Source organism: Furipterus horrens, unplaced genomic scaffold, assembly GCF_987537825.1.
Source record: "Furipterus horrens unplaced genomic scaffold, mFurHor1.1.pri manual_scaffold_1, whole genome shotgun sequence".
Classification (NCBI taxonomy): domain Eukaryota; kingdom Metazoa; phylum Chordata; class Mammalia; order Chiroptera; family Furipteridae; genus Furipterus; species Furipterus horrens.
Window position 1 is genome coordinate 8068679 of NW_028327171.1, and position 22849 is coordinate 8091527.

The 22849-nt window shown below is 47.8% G+C and overlaps 1 protein-coding gene and 1 long non-coding RNA gene across 4 annotated transcripts in view; one reads left to right on the forward strand and one right to left on the reverse strand.

The window, feature by feature from the left end:
• Positions 1-5658: 5658 nt before the first annotated feature.
• LOC150020585 (uncharacterized) lies at positions 5659-6899 on the reverse strand. 2 transcript variants are annotated; one of them, XR_016509818.1, is made up of 3 exons: positions 6804-6899; positions 5877-6162; positions 5659-5795 (listed from the first exon to the last, which is right to left on the reverse strand). It is a non-coding gene; the product is annotated as an uncharacterized LOC150020585 (long non-coding RNA). The 2 variants fall into 2 exon arrangements; XR_016509792.1 differs by having other exon boundaries at positions 5877-6188.
• A 2484-nt stretch (positions 6900-9383) lies between these two features.
• Positions 9384-22849, forward strand: part of ABCG1 (ATP binding cassette subfamily G member 1) — a 48221-nt gene continuing 34755 nt past the window's right edge. For both annotated transcript variants that reach the window (XM_090271901.1, XM_090271909.1), the window contains exons 1-2: positions 9384-9468; positions 15749-15992. In XM_090271901.1, the coding sequence (XP_090128027.1) occupies positions 9427-9468; positions 15749-15992 (286 nt within the window). In that variant the 5' untranslated portion in view covers positions 9384-9426. The remainder of the gene's footprint in view (positions 9469-15748; positions 15993-22849) is intronic.

Below are 22849 nucleotides of genomic sequence, written 5' to 3' on the forward strand. Positions count from 1 at the left end.
TCATTTGATTCCATTTGGATCTGAGAACTCACTCTGTATCATTTCAATTCTTTTAAATTGATTCAAGTTTGTTTTATGGCCCAGGATATATCTTGGTGTACATTCCAAGAACATTTGAAAATGATGTGTATTCGCCTGTTGGTGGGTGGTGGTGTTGAATTCTATGTCCTTGCTGATTTCCTGTGTAGCTGTTCTAGTGTTATTGTGAGAGAGGTGTTGGAGCGTCCGACTGTAATTGCAGGTTTATCTATTTCTCTTTTCAGTTCTCTCAGTTTTTGCTTCACGTATTTTGTAGCTCTGTTGTTGGGTTCATATGGGGTTGGGGGGGTGAAAGTAGATTTACCCCTGTTCATATGGAAAATAGCGCAATAATTAATAAATAATAATACAAGAAGAAAATGTCTTATGTACTCACAACTATAAACCTACTTTTGCCCCACCGTGTGTTTAAGATTGGCCCTGTTATATAATGTCTCTATCTCTGATCATCTTTTCCTGAAGTCTACTTTATCTGGTATTAGTACAGTGATCCCTCACTTATCGCGGGTATTATGTTCTAGACCCACTGTGATAGGCGAAAATCTGTGAAGTAGGAACCTTACATTTATTTTAGTATTTACTGTACAGTACCATAATATCCTGTGACATAGCAAAAATTCCGAGATAAATAATTAAATATAATATTTTAAAAAATCCCATGACACAGTGAGGCCGCGATAAGTGAACCGCGATATAGAGAGGGATTCCTGTATAGCTAGATACTCCTGATTTCTTTTGATTAATGTTTGCATAGTATATCATTTCCATATTTTTACTTGCATGCTGCCAATATCATTATACTTGAAGTGAATTTTTTATAGACAGTATTTAATTGGGACATATTTTGAGTCCACTCTGCCAATCTCTGTTTTTAATTGGTATAGGTCATTTACATCTAATTTAAGTATTGACCTAGTTGGCTTAAGTATGCATTTTATTTTTTGTTTTCACTGTGTTTTCTTTCTTTTTTTTCATTTTCCTATTTTATTTTATTTTTCTGCTTTCTTGGGAGTTACCTGAACATTTTTGAAATCCATTTTGATTTATCTATGGCGTCTTTGAGTGTATCTCTTTATATGGCTATTTTAGTGGTTTCTTTGGGTAGTTTATTACATATACGTGACTTATCAGTCTACTGGCATCACCATTTTATAAGCTAGAGTGCCGTGTAGTATAGTAACCTTACCTCTATATCTCTTTACCCTCCTTTGTTTATAATTGTCTTAAATATTTACTCTACGTACATTTAGAAGTACGTCAGATGGTATTAAAATTTTTGCTTTAGCCCCCAAACACAATTTAGAAAACTCAAGGCAGAAGGAAAGTCTACTTTTGTTGACTCATATTTTTACATATTGTGTTCTTTGTTCCTGATATGTGAAGTTCCCTTCTGTTACCATTTCCTTAATATTTAGAGAACTTCCTTCAGTCAGTCTTTTAGGCTCTGTCTACTGGTGACAAATCTTGGGTATTTTTTCTGGATATAGGAATCTGAGTTGGCCATTTTTTTCTTTCGGCCAGCGAACAGTGTTGAGCCATTTTTTTTTTTCTGGCCTCCATTGTTTTCTGTGAGAAATCTGCTCTCCTTTGAATTGCTTTCTATCTCCAGGTAGGATGTGATGTCTCTCTCGCTGCTTTCGAGATCTCTTCTTTCTCTTTAGTTTTTAGAAGTTTGACTGGGGGATGTCTTGTGGATTTCCTTGAGTTTATCCTGTTTGGACTTGGAACAACTTCTTGAATCTGTTAGTTTCTGTCTTTTGCAAATTTGGGAAATTTTTGACTGTTATTTCTTTGAGTACTTTTTCAATCCCCCAACATGCTTCTGGGACCGTTAGACCTTCTGTTAGATTTTTTTGTTATAATCCCACAGGCTCTCTTGGCCCTGTTCATTTTGCTGGACAGCCTCTTTTTTCTTTGCTGTTCAGAATGGGTAATTTTTGTTGTTCCCTGTTTTTTTTTTTTTTTTTTTTTTTTCCTTCTAGTTCATCGACTCTCTCTTTTCTGCCCTCCACTCTGCTGTTTAGCCCATGGCTGAGTTTTTAATTTTGCCTATTTTTCAGTTATAAAATGTCCATTTTATTCTTTATACCTTGTATTTCCTTGCTGAGACTTTCTAATTTTTCATTTGTTTCAAGGGTGCTTATAATGGCTGATGAAGCATTTTTACGATGACTGCTTTTAAATCTTTATTAATGTCTTTGTCCCCCTCCCGCTGACATCTGCTTATTGTGTGTTCTGTTTTGTTATGTTTTCATTTGGATTGTGACTTTCTTGGTTCTTGGAAGATGAGTCATTTTTGTGAAAACTTAGATATTTTCGGTATTATGTTATAAAGCTCTAGGCATTACTTAAGTCTTTGGCTTCCTCTGAGATCATTCAGGCAGGGGGCACTTCCTCATTCCTGTCCAGTGAGGGTCCAAGCCCAAGTTCCCCACTCTGCCTTTATTGACATCCAAGAGCGTGCTCCTTGTTACCACTGAGAAGGGCTGGAGTTTGGCTCTCCACGTAGTTGCTACCCACACCTCTGTGATGGGGAGAGATAGCAGGTATCATTGCTGCTCCCCACATGAGTAGTGTCCTGATTAGCATGGTGTAGTGGTGCAAGTCCTCATTCTACTGGGTGTCCTTGGCCCCTCTCCAGTGAGGAAGGGGGGCTCCTCATTCCCGTCCAGGAGGGGATGGATTCCAGTCTCCCCATCTGGCCTTCCGGACACCATTTTGAGTGGTGGTGGGAGCAGGGTTGGTGCCTCATTACAACCTGAGAGAAGGAGGAGTCTAAGCTCCTTGCTCATCTTTGCTGGTGGTTGGGGTAGGACCACCGCGTATTGGTGTTGGGCTGGAGCAGAGCAATAATTGTGTAGACATTGTGTGTATTGCTTGATTGCTTCTTTTCCATTTCTCTGACTAGAGAGAGCAGTCTTTGGTTGGGCCTTTGTTTCAAGGTTGTTGGTTTCTTCCTCTGAAAGGCTGGGATATGTGAGGCAAAAAGAAAACTCAGAGACCTCATCACAGTAGAGTTTCCTGAGGCCCAAGGTCAGACCATCCCTGTCCTCCTCGCCTTTCAGAATCTCCTCCTGTTTGTCCTCTGTGATGTCCAGAGCTGTGCTCAGGGGGACGAGTAGAGAAAAGCATGTCTACTCCATGTCCCCACTTGCCTGCCCTGTGACCTGTCACAGATTGAACTTGGGGTTTCTTATAGATCTCTCTCCTTATTTGACATAGGTTTGGCCTATTCCCCAACACATAATTGACAGCTGTGGAAAGTGGTGCTGGGCAGGAGTCAGGAGTCCTGGGTCCTTGCCTGACACATGGCCCTAGGCAGGTTTCAAACCTCATAGAGCCTCCAACTCTTTATTTCCATGTGTCAGAATAATTTGCTGAGATAATTTCGGATACAAATTTTCTTACTCTAGCTGTTTTCCCCTCCCTTCCCTTAAAAAAAAAAAATAACCAAGTCTTTTTAAAAATTATGTTTCAATTGAATTGCTTCTTTTTCACCCTTGGGACTTTTGAGTCACAGGGATCTGTCCAGAAATTTCCAGGCAGGGAGGAGATAATGTCCCTAACCAGACTTTTGCTTTCAGAAACCAGGGCTCAACAGGGTGACCGCCCAGGTCTGCCTGCAGGGAAGGGGATGCAGAGCTGGGGCTCTGAAGTAGGGAAGCAGGAGGGTCAGGAACTGTTTGCCATGACAAGGAGGGGAGAGGTGGGGTTTGCAGATCCCAGGAGAGCTCAGGTGTCTCAGGGAGGACTTCTGCAGTGATGACCAGGGTGCTGAGCACACTGGACTTGAGCTGTGGTCTTTGGAGCCAGGAGAGTTGAGTCGCTCTGGCCTGAGCTGGCATGATGTGGAGGCACTACCTTCCAGGGACCAGAGACAGATTATCTGACTGATAGGAAAAAAACAAAACATAGCCTTCCCTGCATCTGGTCTGGGGAGTCAAATTCACATGTGTTTCATCGACGGCAGCTGCCCTCCTACCCCACTGGGCGCCCTGAGTGTCACATGGGATAATGCATGTTATAGAGCTTTGCAAACCATTAGCAGTTGTTCAAATAGAACTCATGATTTTTATCAAGCACCTACTCTAGCTAGATGCCATGCTATGAATGATATCGGAGACCAAGAAATATCTGAGAGGTGCTGGGCTTTATGATCTCCTTGGGGAGAGAAGGCAGGTGCTGGGGAATGAACAGAGGCTAAGGCAGTAGGGCTTGCAGGGTTGACCTATAAACTGTTAGGATTTTCAAAAAAACTGGCTTCTGGCCCCTGACTTTTAACAGCACTGTCAAACTGACTTAATCAGGACGTTTTAAGCTACAAGTGACTGAAACCTAATTCATGTGAGCTCAAAGTCAGAGGGAAAGTACTGGGTCTCATACAGTAAATAAATAATGAGAATGACCAATATCTATTTATAAGACACACTGGAACGCTATGAGCTAGATATGATTTTCAAAACTGGACTCATTTAATCCTCACAACAATCCTAGGTGAGGGGTGCAATTGTCACCCACTTCACAGCGGAGATCATGGAGGCACTAGGGGACACAAACCTGTTTCAGGAGCCAGCCCTCTGGCTTCAGAGGCCTGTGCTCACCACCACACTGCCCAGCCTCCTGGAAAGTGCTCTGTGACTTTGCTCAACCCTCAGCCCACCTCCTTCCAAGTGGCCACGTCATTCTCACCCAGACAATCTCCTTACAGCAAAAAAGATGGCCACGGCATGTGGCTGCCAACTCCAAAAGGAAAAGATCCTCCACTTCATGGGTAAGCCCCCATGAACGCTCAGATGGCTACACTGAGTTTGTAAATCCTTGCTACAATAGAGCAACTGCAGTGGCTGGAGGCGGGGACCGTTGTGACTGACCAGGGTTGTGTTGTAGGATGGGTCACATGGACTTAGGTGACGGAGGCGGGGAGCACAGAGACATGGGTGGGGGGAATGGGACGCTTTCATATTTGTGCACGAAAAAGGGGCCACATACTAAACCTGACAAGCTCAGGGGAGGCCTGCATGGTGGCCTTATAAACTCAGAGACCTAAAGTAACCATACAGGATGGTCTGAAATTAATCCTTTCTAACTAAAAGCAGTTCACGGCTGGTAGTCATGTCCTAGGCCAATATTTCCCTGACAGAGGTCAATCTTCACCTTAACTGAGCCTGTCTGTTGTCTTTCTGCATTTCCGATAACATACCTTTGGCATGTCAGAGTGATTTCGGGTTTTTCTCCCTGGACCCTTCAGAGCACAACCACCCACCAGGGCACAGACCACAGAACTGCCTCATTGTTACCGTTTCACTGTTGTGAACTGTTAACTGCTCTGCCCCCACCCATGTAAACCAAGTGTGTGTGTCTATCTGGCTTATTTTTTATCCTGTCCCGTTTACCTTTTGTCCGATCTCAGCAATGTCCTGCTTTGCTTTTTCCCACCTCCCCAATCTATTACCAGTGAATTTCAGGTAACTCTCTCATGACTTCCCCTTTGATTCTGAGTTATAAAATAAGTAGTAAAACGGCCATTTCCTGGGGCTTTTCTCAATCAGTTGAGATTTTGCTTCTTGGCAGTTGTCATCAGTTTGGATCAAATAAACTCATAAAAATTCTCTACAGGTTTGGACGTTTCTTATATTTAAGTGTGGGAAGGAGGTCTCCAGTAATTTTCCAGTGTCCGTCTCTGAGACTTCTGTCCTAATCTTCAGCTTGAAGGTCATCTCAATGCCAGATGTTATTCTCTCTTTTCATGCCATTGGCTAATGGAAGAAAACAGAAATAATCTGTTTGCAATACTTACTTTGCCTCTTTCTAACTTCGTTTATGAAATAGTTACTTACAGTTTTCTTTCCCTGTAAACATCTCTCATTAATCTTGTTTTTTCATCTCAGCCTCCGGGCACTTCTCCTCTTGCTCCATCTACTTTTATCTTCCGGCCCTTCCTCTGTCCCCACCTCCTGGCAGGCTGGGAAGGGAGGGGCTCCCAAAGGGGATGATAAGGCAGGGACATCTGGACACTGGAGACAGAGCACCATGGCAGTCAGGCCAAGAGCAGAATCCTCGAACCAGAGACCAAGTCCTCAGGCACCTTTGTCTCCACCTCATTTCCTCGCCTCAGTTCTGGGCCTCGGCAGAGATAAAGTGGGACATTCCTTAAAAATGGAATTTGGGGAATACAGAGAAAACAGGCAGCTGAACCTGACTACATAATGATAAGGGAAGTGAATGTAGCTGGCTGCTGTTGCAGTGCACAGGGAACAATGGGCGTGGCCCTGGGAGAGCCCGCTCATTAACGAGGAGGGAGTGCCCTGAATAGGCTTTCAGAGGTACTCCCAAGTTTCACGAGGGGCATTGGGAAAACGGAGCTCACGCAGAGAAAGGTGAACAGGAAGAAAGGGCACCTCTGTGAAGCAATGCTAGAGGGACCAGGGCTGTTTGGTCCATGGAAGCAAAGGCTTGCAGAGAAATAAGGTGCAAAAACTGAACCGCTCAAGGCCTGCTGTGCAGAGGAGGGGCTCACTGGCTTTGTGACTGTGGAACACAGAGCACTGGGGGTGACAGGGAATTCAGTTAGTCACAGGAACTGCTTGCTAACAATGACAACTACTTAATACTAGAACAGGCTGCCTGTTGAGGCACGCAGTGCCTCCCCACCAGAACTTCTCAAGCCCAGCCTGGCCCACCCGTCGGTGATGTCTTAACAGAAATATCTATTGGGGTTGGGGTCTGGAATGGACAGTCCTGGGATGAGCTCCTCTTGTGTTTACCTGCTTGGCACCCACACTTCTTCTCAGAGCACCCCGAAATGGCCTTGGTGAAGCACCCATGTGCCAGTCTCTCCGAATGGTGCTACTGGGGCTGACTTTCCCCTTGGCCCATTTGGCACATGTGACTCATGGCAGGCCACTCCCCAGGCACAGTGGCTGGCTGCTAGCCGATAAGATACAAGCCTGGACCTGTTGGGAGGGCCATGTAGAGACAGCCAAGATAAAGGAGAAGCGAGCAGGCAGATAGCAGAGCCATGGAGAGAGCTACAGACCAGGGGCTGAGGACACAGAATGAGTGCTTGGCCCTGGCAGGCCAGAAACCAGTGCACCTGGAACCTTTCTGTTACCTAAGACAATGCATTATTACCTCTAGTGTAAGCAGGCTGGAGTCAGGTTTCTGTCCTGTACAACCAAGAGTCCCAATACAAATATCACATATCTGACCTACTCTACCATTTGTTTATTCCCTAATTTGGCACAAGCTGGTAACATTCATGAGGATTAGAACGGGAGTGCTTGCTATGTGCCATGCACGGTGGGAGGGGCTTGACATGCGTTGTTTCCCGTGTGGCTGAGATTATTATTACCACAATTACTGATGTAGAAGTGAGGGCTCTTCCAGGGGCCTGTAACAGAAAAGCCAGAAGCTCAAAGCACACCAACAAGGAACCAGTTTGTCACTCCCTTCCCTCTTGGGCTTTATCCTCAGGCTCTGCACACTGTCCCCTTGGCCATTCCCAGGAGCCCAGCAAGCATCCATCACCTTACATCTCTGGTTCCTGACCAGTTATGGCTACAAATTGCATTGCATAGAACTGGGAGGCAAGGGGAATTCCGGAAAAAAATCTCTGGACATGTTCTTAAGAGTGAGGCAACTAGATATTGGAGAGATTAGAGGCCAGCACAACAGGACCGCAATGTCATGTCACTTGGCCGGTCACACAGCTGGGCAGCATTCAGCCGGATTCTCACAGACACTCCCTTCCCGTCTGTGCTCTGTGTCAGCCTCTTCTGCTCTATGTCCTATCTGCCCCTGGAGCAGATGGGGGCTGCAGGGCTGTCCACAACGCCAGGCCCCAGAGATGAAGCACCTTGGTCTCTGCTTTTTGGCCTTTACTCTCCCCAAGATGTTGTGGATTTTAATCCTCTTTCCAGAACGTTCAGAGGTTGTTGGCCTCCCTGTTCAGTACATTTAAGTCACCCCATGGCCTCCTGGATCTGGTGCATGGAGCGGGGCAACTGAAATACAGCAGGCAGATAGAGTAGAGGTATTACATCAACTCTTCAAGTGAAACCTTTCAGACAAAAGCAGGGCTGTTTCCTCCTCGAACTTGTACATTATAACTCTTTTGATTTGAGGGGAGAATTTGGTTATGGTCATCAGATGTGTGGGTGTGGAGTCTACCTGCCTGGTATGAAAATTGTGCCCCCTTTCTAGGTGAGAAGACAGGCTCGTTCATCTGAGGTGTGGTGGGGAGGGGAGACTCAGGTGTGCCGGAGGTGAAAAGAAAAACATTCCTGTGTGTGGTCCCAGTATGAAAAGTACTGAACAAAAAAACATTAGCCTCTGAGATTGGGAGTAAAGATTGCCTTGTCACTATGGTTACCAAGAAATGGTCCCACTTATATATAATAAGGGTTTTAGCAGATTCCAGGCCATCTGATATTCCAGCCTGGGGCTAAATGAGAGAGTATCTGGAGTGTCATTTCTTATTCAGCGACCTGAACACAGCTGTGGACCAGGTACTGGGCCAGACAGTGGAGACACCACTCTGCAAAAGCAAGCCTGTTTCTTATTGTGTTGGGGGATGGGGGATGGGGGATGGAGGGGAAGGGGGCGGACAGAGGTCTGGATATCTTCACCTAAGTTACCTGCCCTTTGTTACCAGCACTTAGTTCTGTGACTGGCACAAAAGCAATGCTGTATGTATGAGTGTGTATTGCCTCAGTGTGCACGTGTGGGGAGGGGGGCGGGTCACTCCAGATATGGAGCTGTAGTGGGGAAGGGGACGTTGGAGTGAGTGGTCATCTCTTCATTAGTCTTCACGGTCTTACCTGGCAGAAACGTGCCAAGAATGAATAAAGAAAAGAGAAGATCCCCTGTCCCTTCCCTTCCCTCCCGCGGACTCCTGGTCTGGCCACTGCCACGCATGCTTGGAGGTGGCGGTCCTAGAAGGGGACCCCACTGTCTGTCGGAGCCCTGGGCCGCTGGCCTAGCTCCCGCGAGTTTCTGGACTCAGGGGTTCCGGAGCTGGGGAGGGCCCACAGCGCCTGCTTGGCCAAGGGGCGCAGGCAGCTTTGGGAGTGGATTTGCTAGCGGGCTGTGCCCGCTGCCCCCAGCAGGAGCAAAACAAGAGCACGCGCACCTGCCGGCCCCGCCCCATCCCGCACACTAGCCAATGGAAGGGCGCGGGCGGGGCGTGGGCATGGGCGGGGCCTATACCGGCTGGGCGTGCCCGAGCAGCGGCAGAAGCTGGAACACGCGCTCGGCGGCGCAGTGGCCCTGCCAGGAGCGAGCGCAGCCTCGTTCCCGCTGCCAGTGTCTTCCATCGCTGCTGCCGCCGCCGCCGCCGCCGCCACGGCCGCCTAGTCCCACCGCTGCTGCTGCCGCCGCCCCCGGGGCATGGCCTGTCTGATGGCCGCTTTCTCGGTCGGCACCGCCATGGTGAGTGAGCGCATCTTACGCCCCCAGGGCTTGGTTCTGTTTCTTTCCGGGAGAGCAAGGAACACACAAAGACCCGCACCCTCACCTTGACACTTGCCCCTGGATCCCCTCCTCCCATCGCCCACGTCCTGGCAACCTGGTGCTGCGGAATGCTCCTTGCACTTGCCGAGAACGCTGGGAAGGTGGAAGGGTCAGGAGTTGGGGAGAGGCGGCCGGCACCCCCACAAGTGGACTGATGGCTTTGACCTCTGTCCGCCTCTGGCTGAGGGGCATGGGGCCCGAGGGCCTGGAGTGCACTGGGGAGGGCGACAACCTGGGCCGGACAGGGTCCCATCGCCTGCTCGCGCGCGCGGCCGGGGCTCCTGAAACAGGCACTTCTCGCCACCCTCCGGAGTGCCGGGCATGATCCGGGGGAGCACAAGAGGGAGCTGCTCCCCGAAGCCAGAGCCTGCACGGCCCCTGAGCTGCCCGGGAACTGCCTCTCTGGGACCTGCTCAGAAGGGGGCGGCGGAGTCCCGAGAAGGCAGACAAGGGCGAGCCTGGACACCTGCAGGCTACCTTTCTGCACCCTTTAGAGAGACAGGGTGGGGACAGCGGCGCTCATCTGACGTCTCAGGAGGGTACCAGCTCCGCAGGGGGACCACCCGGTGCCGCGAATTCATTGCTAGATACAGCAAGTGCTATTCCCAGGGCTGGTCAAAAGTCTCTTCTTGCTCGTTTATAATAGCTCCATAAACTCACATTAGGACAAAAGAAACAAACCAACCGTGGAACCATCCTAGGGCCTTTGGTTTCTACGCCTAGCAAGCCGGCATTCGCAGTTAGGTACTTACGGACTAGATTTCAGGTCATCTAAAGTACAAATAGAGCACATTACGTATTCCAATCCATATCACCTTCCCTACCCATCCCTCTTTCTATCCCATGTCTGTGTATTTACTATCCTGCTAGTTCCTTCCCATAGGCTGTAAGCCCACAGAGCATGGCAGCACCGATCTGTCACCTCCACGCCTCGCCTTCTTTCATTTTTAGCATCCTGTATTGAAGTCAGCAGGGCTCAGCAGTATTTGACCGACAGTTACCTCTTGCCTTAAGCTCAAGAGAAAAAAAAATGTAGCCGGGTTTCTGCGCATGCTCTGCTCTGCCAACTGCATCCTATGATTCCAAACAGGTTACTGTAGAACATACCGCGCCTCGCCAGCTCATTATATAATGATTTTGTGTAAACTGATAGAATGGGGCCACGAGCACTTTAAGGAGGTTGGTAGAGCAGAGGGGAGCTGGGAGCTCACAGGTCAGGTCCTATTTCTGGGCTTGCTTTGCCTTTATTATGTGGCTTCTTACAGATAAGGGGTGGGGGGTGGGGACCAGGAAAGGCAATTCCCTCTTTATAACATTTGCTTTGATCTGGTTGAGTGTCTGGGTCACACTTGGCAATTCTACCTTTTCCTTTTGCCTACCTATTTGCGATTCCTAAATTGTGCTGATAGTGGAAAATTAAGGAGATTATTGTTAGTTGCCAGTAAAGAAAGTTTCAGGTCTTTTAGGTGCTGGGTAACTCTTGAAGTCCTTTCAGAGCCACAGAAGCACCTTATACATGTTGGAAAATAATGAATGAGAATATTTCGAGGTATAGAGGTTTTTATGTCAAGATTTTTTTTTTATGTTACGCTATGGTTGATACACAGCCCCAGAAGTCAAGTGTTTTTTTCTCATGTGGCGATGCTAGTGGCTGCGCTTTCCTCCCCCCACCCCCAGGGAATTTAAAAAAAAAATTATTTTCCTCTCTGAAAACCTTGTACTTTTATTTTATTTTTAAAAATATGTTATTTATCTATTTTTAGAGAGAGGGGAAGGGAGGGAGAAAGAGAGGAAGAGAAACATCAATGTGTGGTTGCCTCTCACATGCCCTCAACTGGGTACCTGGTCCACAACCCAGGCATGTGCCCTGACTGGGAATCGAACTAGTAACCCTTCGGTTCATAGCTTGACACTCTATCCACTGAGCCACATCAGCCATGGTTGTACTTTTATTTTAATTAAGCAATTCTACTCCAGTCATAAACAATGAGCCCTGGAGAGCTCCCTGGGATCCTGAGGTTTGCCTTACCATAGCCCCAGCCCTGGGGTTTAGCCCATGCTGATTGGGCCAGGTGTGAGTTTAAAGAGCAACCAGCACCACCTGGGTAGTGGAGTCCCTGGGCTGGTGGAAGGGGCAGGCAGGGTTCCCAATGGGATGGTGGCATTTGGGGGTGTGTGAAGCCAGGTTTTGGTTTTGGTGAGGCTGGCATTCCGAGTGACCACCCAAGTGGCATCTGCCCTTTGCTTAGTTAATGGTGTGCCATTTGGGTTATATTCCCACAGGTTGTGGCCTTGAGAATTCTTGTCAGTACATTTTCCTCTAACATGCCCAAGGTGCCAGGGAATGGTCTGCGTAGGTGGGAACTGAGGCCAGTGGTGATGAACTGAAAAGAGAAGTAAGAGAGGGAGCATGCCAACACCTGGTGCTTTCGGGTTCCTCTTCCTTTTCCTCCCTTCCCCATGATGCTGGTGTGTGTGCGTGCGTGCATGTGTGTGCGTGTGCATGTGTGTTTCTATCTCTAACCATGCTTCCCTGGGTAAGTAGAGTGAGCCAGCCTCACAATGGCCTAGGGCAGGGTTCTGCCTGTTAGACACCCTCTCCAGCTAAGTGGGCATCTCTGTATGTTAGCATTCAAATTGAAATCAGCACCAAAGAAAACATTCTCACCAACAAAAGGCAGGATCACTCCAAACAGGATTGCCTCGGCATTCAACACCCATGAACAGACTTCCTATTATTACCATTTCTTATGCAGCACAAATTGCGTGTGGAGTGGGTGAGGTCAAGACAACGTTTAGGTAAAGCAGGGAAACATACAATGGAAGTGAACCAGTGGGGAGGGAAGGCGTATTTGCTTCATTGTTAATGAGCTCAGGAGGCTGAGGACAGTGAGCGGTAACCTACATTGTGGGTCGCTCTCATCTAAGGATGTGTTTCCAGAGAGTTGGTCTATTTTGCAGTGACAGCCACTGCCTCCCATTATACAGGATTCCATGATTTTATTAATTGGGCGAGGCCAGTGGACATCCACAGAGGGGAGGTTGATAATGGTGTGCACAGCTCTGGTGTTAGTTTATTTAAGGGTGGGGTTGTATGGTTTCCTCAGGGTTTTTTTTTTTTTTTGTGTGTGTGTGTGTGTGTGTGGCTTTCCTGATAATGGACAGGAGCTGGGATGACCCAGGATCACCTACAACTTCTCTGTAAAAAGCTAAGCACTGTTAAGGACGCTGGCTGGGAGAACAGGGTGCAGATACGCAAGCCACACAGAGCTGCACCCCGGCTGGGCTACTCACTAAATGTGTACTTGCTGAATTAATAGTTGTTGTTCATAGTCACTTACCTGCTATGCAGGAGCTATTATTGTTTAATACTCTAAATAGTGAATACTGGCTTCTCTCTGTCTCTCTCTCTGTCTGTCTGTCTCTCCCAGATCAGTTTAGTCACCCAGCTTTGTCCTGAGCAGCATTGAATGTCCCTTACGACTCTCTGCATGGTCTCATTATAACTCTTGCCTTAAAATATTATAACTAATTCCCCCTATTCTTGCCTGGGGCCTGATCTTGACCGTGAGTTGCTAAGGCCATAGGCCATAGGCCATGTCTGTGTGGGTGACCACTAACCCCCAGGGCTTTATTTAATGCTCAGTCTGTTAAATGAATGAGGGAGAGAATAGATAAGCGTGGGGTCTAAAGGGGAAAGTCAGCCCCTCATAATACAGATCTGGCACCTCCTACAGCTGGTGGTGAGTGGGTGGTTGGAATAATGGCTATTCGTCTCTGTGTTCATCAGAAGGGAAAGCTGTGACCTATTCCTTAGCCTCCTTAGGGGTTGACACGTGTGGCGGATTCTGGGGGAGTATATGGATGGTCTGTGGTAGCTGGAATGCTGGGGTGGAAGCCGAGGGGACTGCCCCTGGAGAGGAGTTGCTGGATACTCCTTGCCCCCAACTGAACACACAGCAATTGGGGATCCCAGGTTAGAGCCAAGTCTGCCAGCAGGATGTGAGCTTGGAACCATACGGGTGGCCTTTTCTCTTGGTGGCGTGGTGGGCTGAGAACGAACCTTGGGGGCCTGGCCTGGAGCTAATTTGTTTGCCCAGTACTCTCTCCACTCTCCCCCAAGGCCAAGGTTTGGGGCTTCTGGGGCATTTATGGAGTCAAAGTGGGTTATAAACCTGGGACAGCAGCATGTGCCCCAAAGGACAAGATGGGTGGGCAAAGGGATGGCACCTGGTGCCTGCTCTGGCTGCCAGAGCTGAAGTTGCCCATTTTCTCCCGATAAGCCAAAGCCAAGAATGTGCTGAGCTATGGCAGGGTCTGCTATTAAGTCTTTAAGGGGCCCTGACACAGAATGCCCAGGACAAGCTCAGAGGGAGAAGCAGCGTCCGTCCTGTGGCTGTCTCTTGGGAGCTGGAGAGACACCTGTTGTGCCAAGGCTCTGAGAACCTTCAATGCTGGGCTAACGCAGACCTTCCCTGATTTCTGGAATGTATGAACTTACTTATGTTTGCAGTTGAAACTTTTCATGGGTTCGGTGCCAGTAGTGAACCAAACTTAATTTTGTCAGATTTATTCTGCACCTTGATTTTTGTCCACAAAATGTTACAGTCCGTGAGCTGAGCTTTGATTTGGTTAAGTTTTCCAGAGGTGGGAGATGCTTGAGAGGTGTGTGCGTGCCTGCGTGTGTGTGTGCGCAACCATGCCTGTTTCTTAAATGTCAAAGCAACATTTTCTAACATCACAAGAACCAGAGACCCCTACGCCCACATCTGCCCATTCCTGTGTGCTTTGGATATTCAAAACCACGAAGCCTTCCCAGATTCTTGAGCCCTTCAATACCATGAGGGAAAAAAATACCCGCTCTTCAAGGACACAGTCAGGTGCCCTGAAGAGGGCATTCCAGTGGGGGGAGGGCTTGTTTTGGCCACATGAGTTGCTAGGTTGGTAGGAATATTTATGGATGACCCACTCTCAGATTTTGTTTTAGGTTTTTGATCAGAAACAATAATGATCAAAAAGCTATCAGCTCAGAAGCAAAACTTTATGGAAAACTAACAGTACGATGTCGTTCCTCTTCAGAACACACAATAGCTCTACAATGTGTCCCCGGTCCTACCGTAGTCACAGGGGCTGAATGAGCCACGATGGTTATCCATGGCCTCTCCTGTCAGGCTCACTTCCTTCAGTGGTATGAAGGAGCCCCGACTTTGGGCTCCGTGGAATGTTCCCTCTTGATTCAAGAGACAGCTAGAGAGAGCACAGCATATTTGTCCACCCCAGGGTCCTTCTCAGTTTTGGCGGTGTCTGAAGCATATTGATTTGTTCGGGGTTGCCAAGCCATTAGAAAAAGATATTCCTTTCTTTGCATAGATACTTTTGGTTCCTGGCACATCTGTAGCGGTTCAGTTGACTCCCAGTGGGAGCTTGAAAGCCACTGAGCTACAGAATGTTAGGTACTTGCATGATGCAGTGGAAGGGGCATCGGAGGGGGTTTTCTGTTCTGTTTTGTTTATTTGATGACTCAGATTCTGGAATCACATCTGCCCCTCCCTTAATTATAGAGTTTAGAGCAAGTTCAAGTTCCTTCAATTGTCTGTGCCTCAGTTTCCTTGTCTGTGTAACGGAGAAAAAATATCAATGTTTCTAACTTTGCTATTTTTAAGATACAATGAGAGGAGGGTTGTACGTGATTTGGAAAATTTACAAGGGAAACAAAGGCCAACTCTCACCAAACCCAGAGGTTCAAGCGGTGTCCTTGCTCTTGAGAAATGGTCATGAGGTTACATGAGAAAGGCTCTTAAAAAGCTCATTTTAAAGAACACCTTCAATCATACATATTTTTAGGAGCCTTATGCACCTTTATTGGGGTTTTTAACGAGTGGGCTGTACACAGAGAATATTTTATGGTGGCTAGTGTTCCACCCTTTGAAACCATGATTTATTTATTGTGGTTTCGCGATTAGAGTTTATGACCCCAAAGGAAGACTGGCTAGGTGAGTTTCATGTCTTCGATTAAGCATTGTTGTACCGGAAGGAAAAGTGATGGCTAGAGAAAGACTTTCTTCTCTCACAAAGTCACTGCAGTTTAAGAAGGGTAGCTATGAATATTCAATGACCTCGAACCTCCTAGCCAGTCCCCTGTGCTCTTTTCCTTGATGTGACTTATATCCTCTCCCGGTGCTTCCTCCCTGGTGTCTAGAATGCCAGCAGTTACACTGCAGCGATGACGGAGCCCAAGTCCGTGTGCGTCTCGGTGGACGAGGTGGTCTCCAGCACCATGGACTCCACCGAGAAGGACCTGCTGAACGGACACCTGAAGAAGGTGGACAACAGCCTCTCGGAGGCCCAGCGTCTGTCCTCCTTGCCTCGGAGGGCAGCTGTCAACATTGAATTCAAGGACCTTTCCTACTCGGTGCCAGAAGGACCCTGGTGGAGGAAAAAAGGTAGGGAGGGTGGCTGCGGTTGTCTGGGAAAACCGGGGCCTGAGGGCGGGGGGCTGAGCCTTCCCACTCTGTTACTGCCGTGGCTAATGTACCTGATGACTTTGTGCCTGATTTTTTCTCTCACCTATAATACGACCAAGTGGATTAGATGATTCAAGACTGGCAGTGGGTCTTAGCTTCAATTGTGTACAAAGAATTTACAGAGATCGGCCAGTGCCCATATATGCTGGCTTTGGGACTGCGCTCGGAGGTCCTCCTTACTGAAGGCTGTTTATGTCAAGAGGGGACTATTTTTTAATGTTTCAGAGCAAAATGGGAGACAGGTGCTCTCTCCCAGGTTTGAAGTGTTGAAAGGTAGCCGGTGACTTAGTATGACCTCTCTCAAAACCAATCATGTATGTTTAAGGATCTTGAAAGGACTTTCATGGGTGGTGTTATATGAGATAAAAAAAAAAAAAACAAAAAAAAACTATGGTCAAGTGAACCATAGAAATAAAAATAGAAGAGATAGGGAGGATGGAATTCGGGAAGTCTCTGGAAAGCCACATGGTCCTGGAGCTTGCCACCAGCTCGTGGCGCATGAACAGGAACTGGCGATTGTTGAGTTTTCTTAAGAACCTGGATGTTGCTTTGCCCACTTTAGGATTTTAAAGTGTGTGGAGTCTCCTGAGTTGATGTTTCTGATCTATTTCTTCCTGTGGCGCTTACCCCTCATCTTCCTCTGCTCCGTGCACCCCTCATCCCCCCATCTTTTGGGTGGGGTGCCCATGGGAGAGGACACATTATACATCAACAAGAAACGATGGTCGCTAGTTTCTAACGAATCACTTAAAACATCTTAAAAATCTATGAGGAATTGGGAGCAATGAAAGTGACTCACATACCACTGGAACACTGATTTTTTAGGGCTCCCAACTTGAATCTAGATTTGACTCTTCTTAATCTTTGAAAAAGATCCACCAAGACTCACTTTTTAATTATTTTATTATTTTATTATTTTTTTCCTCTCCCTTACCTCCCGCTTATTCTCCTACTCTCTGAGAGCTAAGCCGTTGAGGCTGTGGGCATGAGCACTCTGGACTTCTTGGTGACCATAATTTTAGAACCTGGACTGACTGGTTACTGGGACCTGTGAGCCAAGCTGGGTGTTGGATGACTTTATGTCTGTTTGCACAACCAGGAACAGATCCTAAACCTTCTCACCGGCTGGTCGTATAACATTTTTATCTGGCACATTTTCACAGTATCCAGCCTGTTTTGTTAAGAAATTCTGTGACCGGCTCAGGGTTGGACTCATTTGTTTGAGCCTATCAAAATTTCAACATAGGATTTCAGCCTTTTCCCCCTGAACTTGAAAAAATATTTTTACCAAAAAAAAGTGCACCAAGTGACCAGGAGGGCCTTGTCATGTTTGGATTGGTGTCTCTACGAAGACAAACTGTGGCAAACCCATGAGCAGCGTTGACCAGTTTCTGTCCATCTGATACATGTGGCCTTAGGAACGCTGTCCTGATGGGCGAAAATGCTCGGATGGCTCTCCTTTAAAGTGAAGATAGCTTGGAATGCAGAAATGCAAACATTTGAAAACTGTGGCAGGATCTTGGTTTGAAATCCAGCACAGCAGGTACTCAACCAAAGTTTGTAAGTGAAGAATAGCATTTCCTCATGGAGTATATGGCTTGTCCACCCTGTATTCTCTGAGTGTTAGAACTTGTCACACTAATTGTCCAACTTAGCCAATGACGATGGCATCTTAACCAGTGAGGGAGGGGCCACCACTTGGAAATTCAGCTCATGTGGCTGCCGGTTAGACACTTGCCCTATAGTAACCCCTGCTGGCTCAGGAGGGGAGGAGGGGGAAGAGGAGGAAGTGAGCCTTGAGGGACCCACCCATGAGTCAGAGATGGTTAGGGCAAGAGGAAGCTGGGTATGATGGGGCCTCTGTGTCCCAGGGGCTGGTTTGTGGACCTGTGAGGCCCAGTTTCTGGCTCCCTCCCAGATGCCCTCCTCAGCAGTGGCACCTGTGCCTGCTTCAAGCTCCCTGCCCTTCCCCCACTGCATGCACCATCTTTCCTTTGTTCTCGGTGTCCTGCGGTTCAGAATTCAGACGGTTTTTCACTCAGGCATAAATTCCGCGTGGGAAATACCTGTCCACCGAGTGGTTACGGCTTGCCGGTGTGCCCAATCTAGCCAGGCAGGCCTGGGACTGTGGGGGGTGGTTCCTAACTCTGCAGTCTGACTTGGTGCCTGTGCCCTGCCTGGCACAGGACCATGGGGTGCCAGGGTCCCTGGAGCCACAGGGAAGCAACACTTCTCTAGGCTTGGTTCCCGCGAAGCCTGCACTGCTTGCTGAATTGGTTGCCCCCATTAGGCCGGAGGCTGCACGCAGGGAAGCCTTGAGTTTTCCCGAATGAAGGGGAGTCAGCTGCTGGGGTTCATCACAGAGCTCACAGCACGCTCATCAGCAGGGTCTCAAGTGCTACCTCTCCAGTGAGCTGGTAACTTGGGGACCACATTTCCCCAACTGAGAGCTGCCTCTAGGATGAGCAGTACGAGCTGGCTCCGAGTCTGGACCCAGGCATTGGGCAGATACCTGTGAATTCCACCTGCACCTTTACCAGCAGGTCCGCCGTCCTGTCGGCTTCCCACCCACTCCTCGGGTCTGGCTCCTTTCCCTCAACGTGGCCTTCTTCGCTTTGTCCCTCTGATTGTCGGTGATTGTCCCTGTCCCCAGCAACAACGGGCTTAAGCTAAGAAGTCAGATCCCAGCTGCTCTCTCATTTCCCGTCTCTCTATGTGGCAATTGTCTATTTGGCCTCACCTTGGTGTTGACCAGCCTTTCGGGCAGGAGCTCTTTAACTCACCATATCGGTTTTGCTGTCTCTATCAAGTTGATTGTTTTTATTTTTATATTTTTTAGGATTTTATTTATTTTTAGAGAAAGGGGAAGGGAAGAATAGAGGGAGAGAAACGTCAATCCGTTTCCTCTCGCATGCCCCCAACCAGGGACCTGGCCCGCAACCCAGGCCTGTGTCCTGACTGGGAATCAAACCAGCGACCTTTTGGTTTGTGAGACAAAGCTCAACCCACTGAGCCACACCACTCAGGGCATGTTTTTGATTTTTTCAGTTCAACTTTACGTGTGGAGCTCATTGTAATAGGCTGCACTGGGGTTGGGCGGCAGGGCATCACGTAGGGGATGGACACCTCCAGATGTGTGGTAGAGTCTGGTTGTGTAGCAAAGGGAGCAGCAGTGATGTGCTCAAGGTCAGAGTCAATGCTGGGCTCTAGCTGGCTGACTCCCAGGCCAGGTTTCTTTCCATCACAGAGACACCAGACGACCCCAGTAAATCCCACGGAAGTCTTTTCCTCACAGTTTCTGCCAGAGCATGGTGCTATGAGACAAACCCAACATAGACTGCTGTAGAGCAAAGCTTGCGTTGTGATTGCAATGTTCTTTTAAACTCCTACTTGATTATTTTAAAGAAAGAAGACAGAGAAAGAGAAAATCATAATCCTCAGAACGAAGGGGTGAGTGAGCGAGGGCAGTGTTGAAGAAGGAGAGGTCAGGCACTGGTTCTTCAGCATCGCCGAGCTTGATGATTACCGAGAGTTGGTGACAGCATTTACCAAAACATCTTGTATTTTCAATTGTAGTTACCTTTTCACCATATGATTAATGATGTCTTTGGAGGAAAAACTAGACCATATAATAGATTCCTAGTAGAGAACATAATTATGAAAGAAACTATTCCCAAGAGAAAAAGTGCACCCAGAGGATGATTTCACCGGCTTCTGACACAGTAATTAGTTTCCCGCAGGAGTTCACTCATGTAGCCTAAGCTGACGGGGCAAAAGCTTCGGAGCAATGTGGACTTCCACGCGGGCACTGGAGCTATTGTGTCAGGGGACGTACCTGGACAATTCAGGTTGGTTTTCACTGAGCCCTCGGTATGACTGACTTTTGAAATCAGCTTCTGCTTCCTGCAGGCACACGCTCTGTTGATAACATTTGAGACCCCATGCTAAGGAGAGAATCCACACTCAGAACCTCCAAGATGATATGGGTGGTGGGTGATGAGAACATCTGATGCTAAAATAGCACTTCTTGGCTTTCAGGGCTTATTCCTACAGGGGTCTCTACTTTTATTAGGTATGACTGGTCCTAATTTACAAGTGGAGTGCTTGGGGTCCCCTGGATAGTGCTTAACACCCTGCCCCAACCCCCAAAGGATACCACAGCCCTTTCCATTTGTGAAATTGAAGCAGGTCCACTTGGCTAAAGGGCCTATTCTGCCCTTCGTACCTATGGCATACATGAGGTTCAGAGATGCATCCTGGATCACAGGAGCACAGAAGATGGGACTTGATAGCAGGTCTGTGGTATTTGAGGCTAAGACCCAACAGGGACCCAGTAAGCACCTGGCCCAAGAAGGGCCCACCACTGGACCGTAGCATGGATGGGCCTCACTGCATTTCACAAAGCTATTAGCGATTGTCTGGACAGTTCTGACTGATTTTCCTTTGAATTGACCTGCTTGGATGTCAGTCAGCTCTGCCATTCATAAGGCATCTCCTAGTCCTTTGGACAGTCCCTGGCTGTTCTCTCCTCTCATGAGAGAGGTGAGGCTGAGGCGTGTGACATGCTTTCCCATAAACAGGTGACATGATTCTTAGAAATTAAATACCCCTCCCAGGATTACTGTGTGATGAAGTTCAGGCTGAGAACAAAAGTAATCATATCTGGGGCTTTCGCAAGTTCTCTTTACTATTCGTCAGCCAGGCTGCTGTCTCAACATGGTAACACTCCAACAGGATGAAATAGCATCTCCTACTTTGAAATCCGACCTTCCAGCCTCCCCCTTGCCAAACGCCAGGAAGGAGTTAAACAATCTGGGCAGCTCCAGCTTATCTGTATTGGTTTGCTTTTAAGCTATAAAAATGCATTTCAACACCCTTCTCAAATTCAAGTCTGCTTTCTCTTGATTTTCATAACTATTTCCCAAGGCCTGTAGTGACCAGTTGGTTAAAATGAGTGGAATGTGCTTTTAATAATTGCCTTTAAGGAATTCCATTAAGGGAAGACTGGAGTCTAACCAAGTGCCGGGTGACTTGATCCAACCCTCTCGGGCAGGGATGGGAAGGGCAGCCAGTTAAAGGGGGGCTGCAGAAATCCTAAGGTAGCAAGGGGTTTTCGGGGGGGAGGTGGGCTGCTCAGGTTCAGTGGGGATTTCTGTTCCCCTAGCATGAATGGATAGATTACTCTTGTGCTTCTTGGGAACCATCCTGCCAAGGTGGGTTTTCTTTTGGGTGCAAAAGGAAATTGCTTTTAAATTCTCCGCCTTTGTCTTCATTTGTGGCTATAGCTAGTCTTTTTTTGGTACAGTGTGGTGAACCTAAACCTTGCTCACAAGAGTGCTTTGCTTGAGTCTCAGGTGTGACAAATGGAGCCAAATGGAGAGCTCCTCTCTTCCCCTCTGGGGCCAGTTCTTAGGTTCTCAGTTCTTGGTGGCTCCCTGGGGCAGGCAAGCAAGAACCCACTCAGGGCCCTTTGGTGATGGGTCTTCTGGAACAATTACCTTATAGGCTCTGAAAGAGGCTTTGAAAAACTGCTGAGGATGGGCCAACTCTCAGCAGACTCATGACAGATGAATGTGTAGTGACTGGGTACAAAACCAAAGGGTTTGCTAGTTTACAAGAACTTTACATCCAAGGAGGCTAGGTGCTTCCCTACTCCAGCCAGCACACCCCCTCCCTTTGAGCACGCTGCATGGAAGCTGGGACCTGGGACCTGGGGTGCATGGTTCCAAAATGTGCCACGATCAGGCTCCACACCCCTGTAGAAATGGCTCAGGTGGCCCTGCCAACAGGGGCCTGGAGGTCTCCTTTCCTGCTTTGCTTCAGTGTCTGGCCACCCGTTACCTTCGGATTGGCAGGTTCTTTATTCTTGCACGCTCACACTCCGTCACTTTCCCAGAGAGTGTCCCTGCTCTTGAGCCATCTGTTCTCTCCAGAGCAACTTTGCAGGGCTGTGCTCTGCCCAGTGGGGAGTTGGTGTCACTGCTTCACCTTTTGCGGACATCCTTGCCACACTTACTCTCACCTGCCGGGTGGGTGCCCTCCTGCCTACTTTTAAAACCTCAAATATGCTTGTACCTTGAAAACTTCACATTCTCGAACTGAAGTCCTCTCTTACAAACCAGAATCTAATCTGCCAAGGCCAAGAAATAACCCAAGGTGACATTTTGCTGAATATGAAACCGTTTCTTTTGTTTATAAATTGGCAGGGAAAAAAATGTTTAGTAACCATACACCTGCTCTTTTTGAGTTCAGTTCTAGAATCAACAGATTTGCTTATTTAAGAAACAAAGGTACCACATGGGTCAGATTAAATAGTTTGTTTAGAAAGAAGGAATCATACGAAGTAGGGGTTTGTAGAATGGGGGTGATTCTCTATCAGACCCATGCTGATGAACTTGCAGAACCTTCAGAGGAAAGCTTACCTTCAAATAAAATGTGTCAAATACAAATTTTGTTGCTCATAATATGAAGAACGGCAGCAAGAGGAGTGTGCAGAGTCAGGGATGGAGGCTGGGGCATCTGCAGAGTCCAGTCTGACCCCTGCCATCAGCTTCACTTCTCACTCTGTCAGCTGAGATATTGTTAGTCACCCTCCAGCTTTGTAGGGTAAGTGGCATTCGGTGTCAAAGTTAAGACATACCAGACTGACTTCAGGATTATGATTATATCCAATTGAGACCTATATTTAGAATCTGAATCTTGGAGCCCTAAGGGGACTCAAGAGTTCCCTTGGTCTCACCTCTCACCCAAAGGAGTAGTCGCCTTCTTGCCCTGTC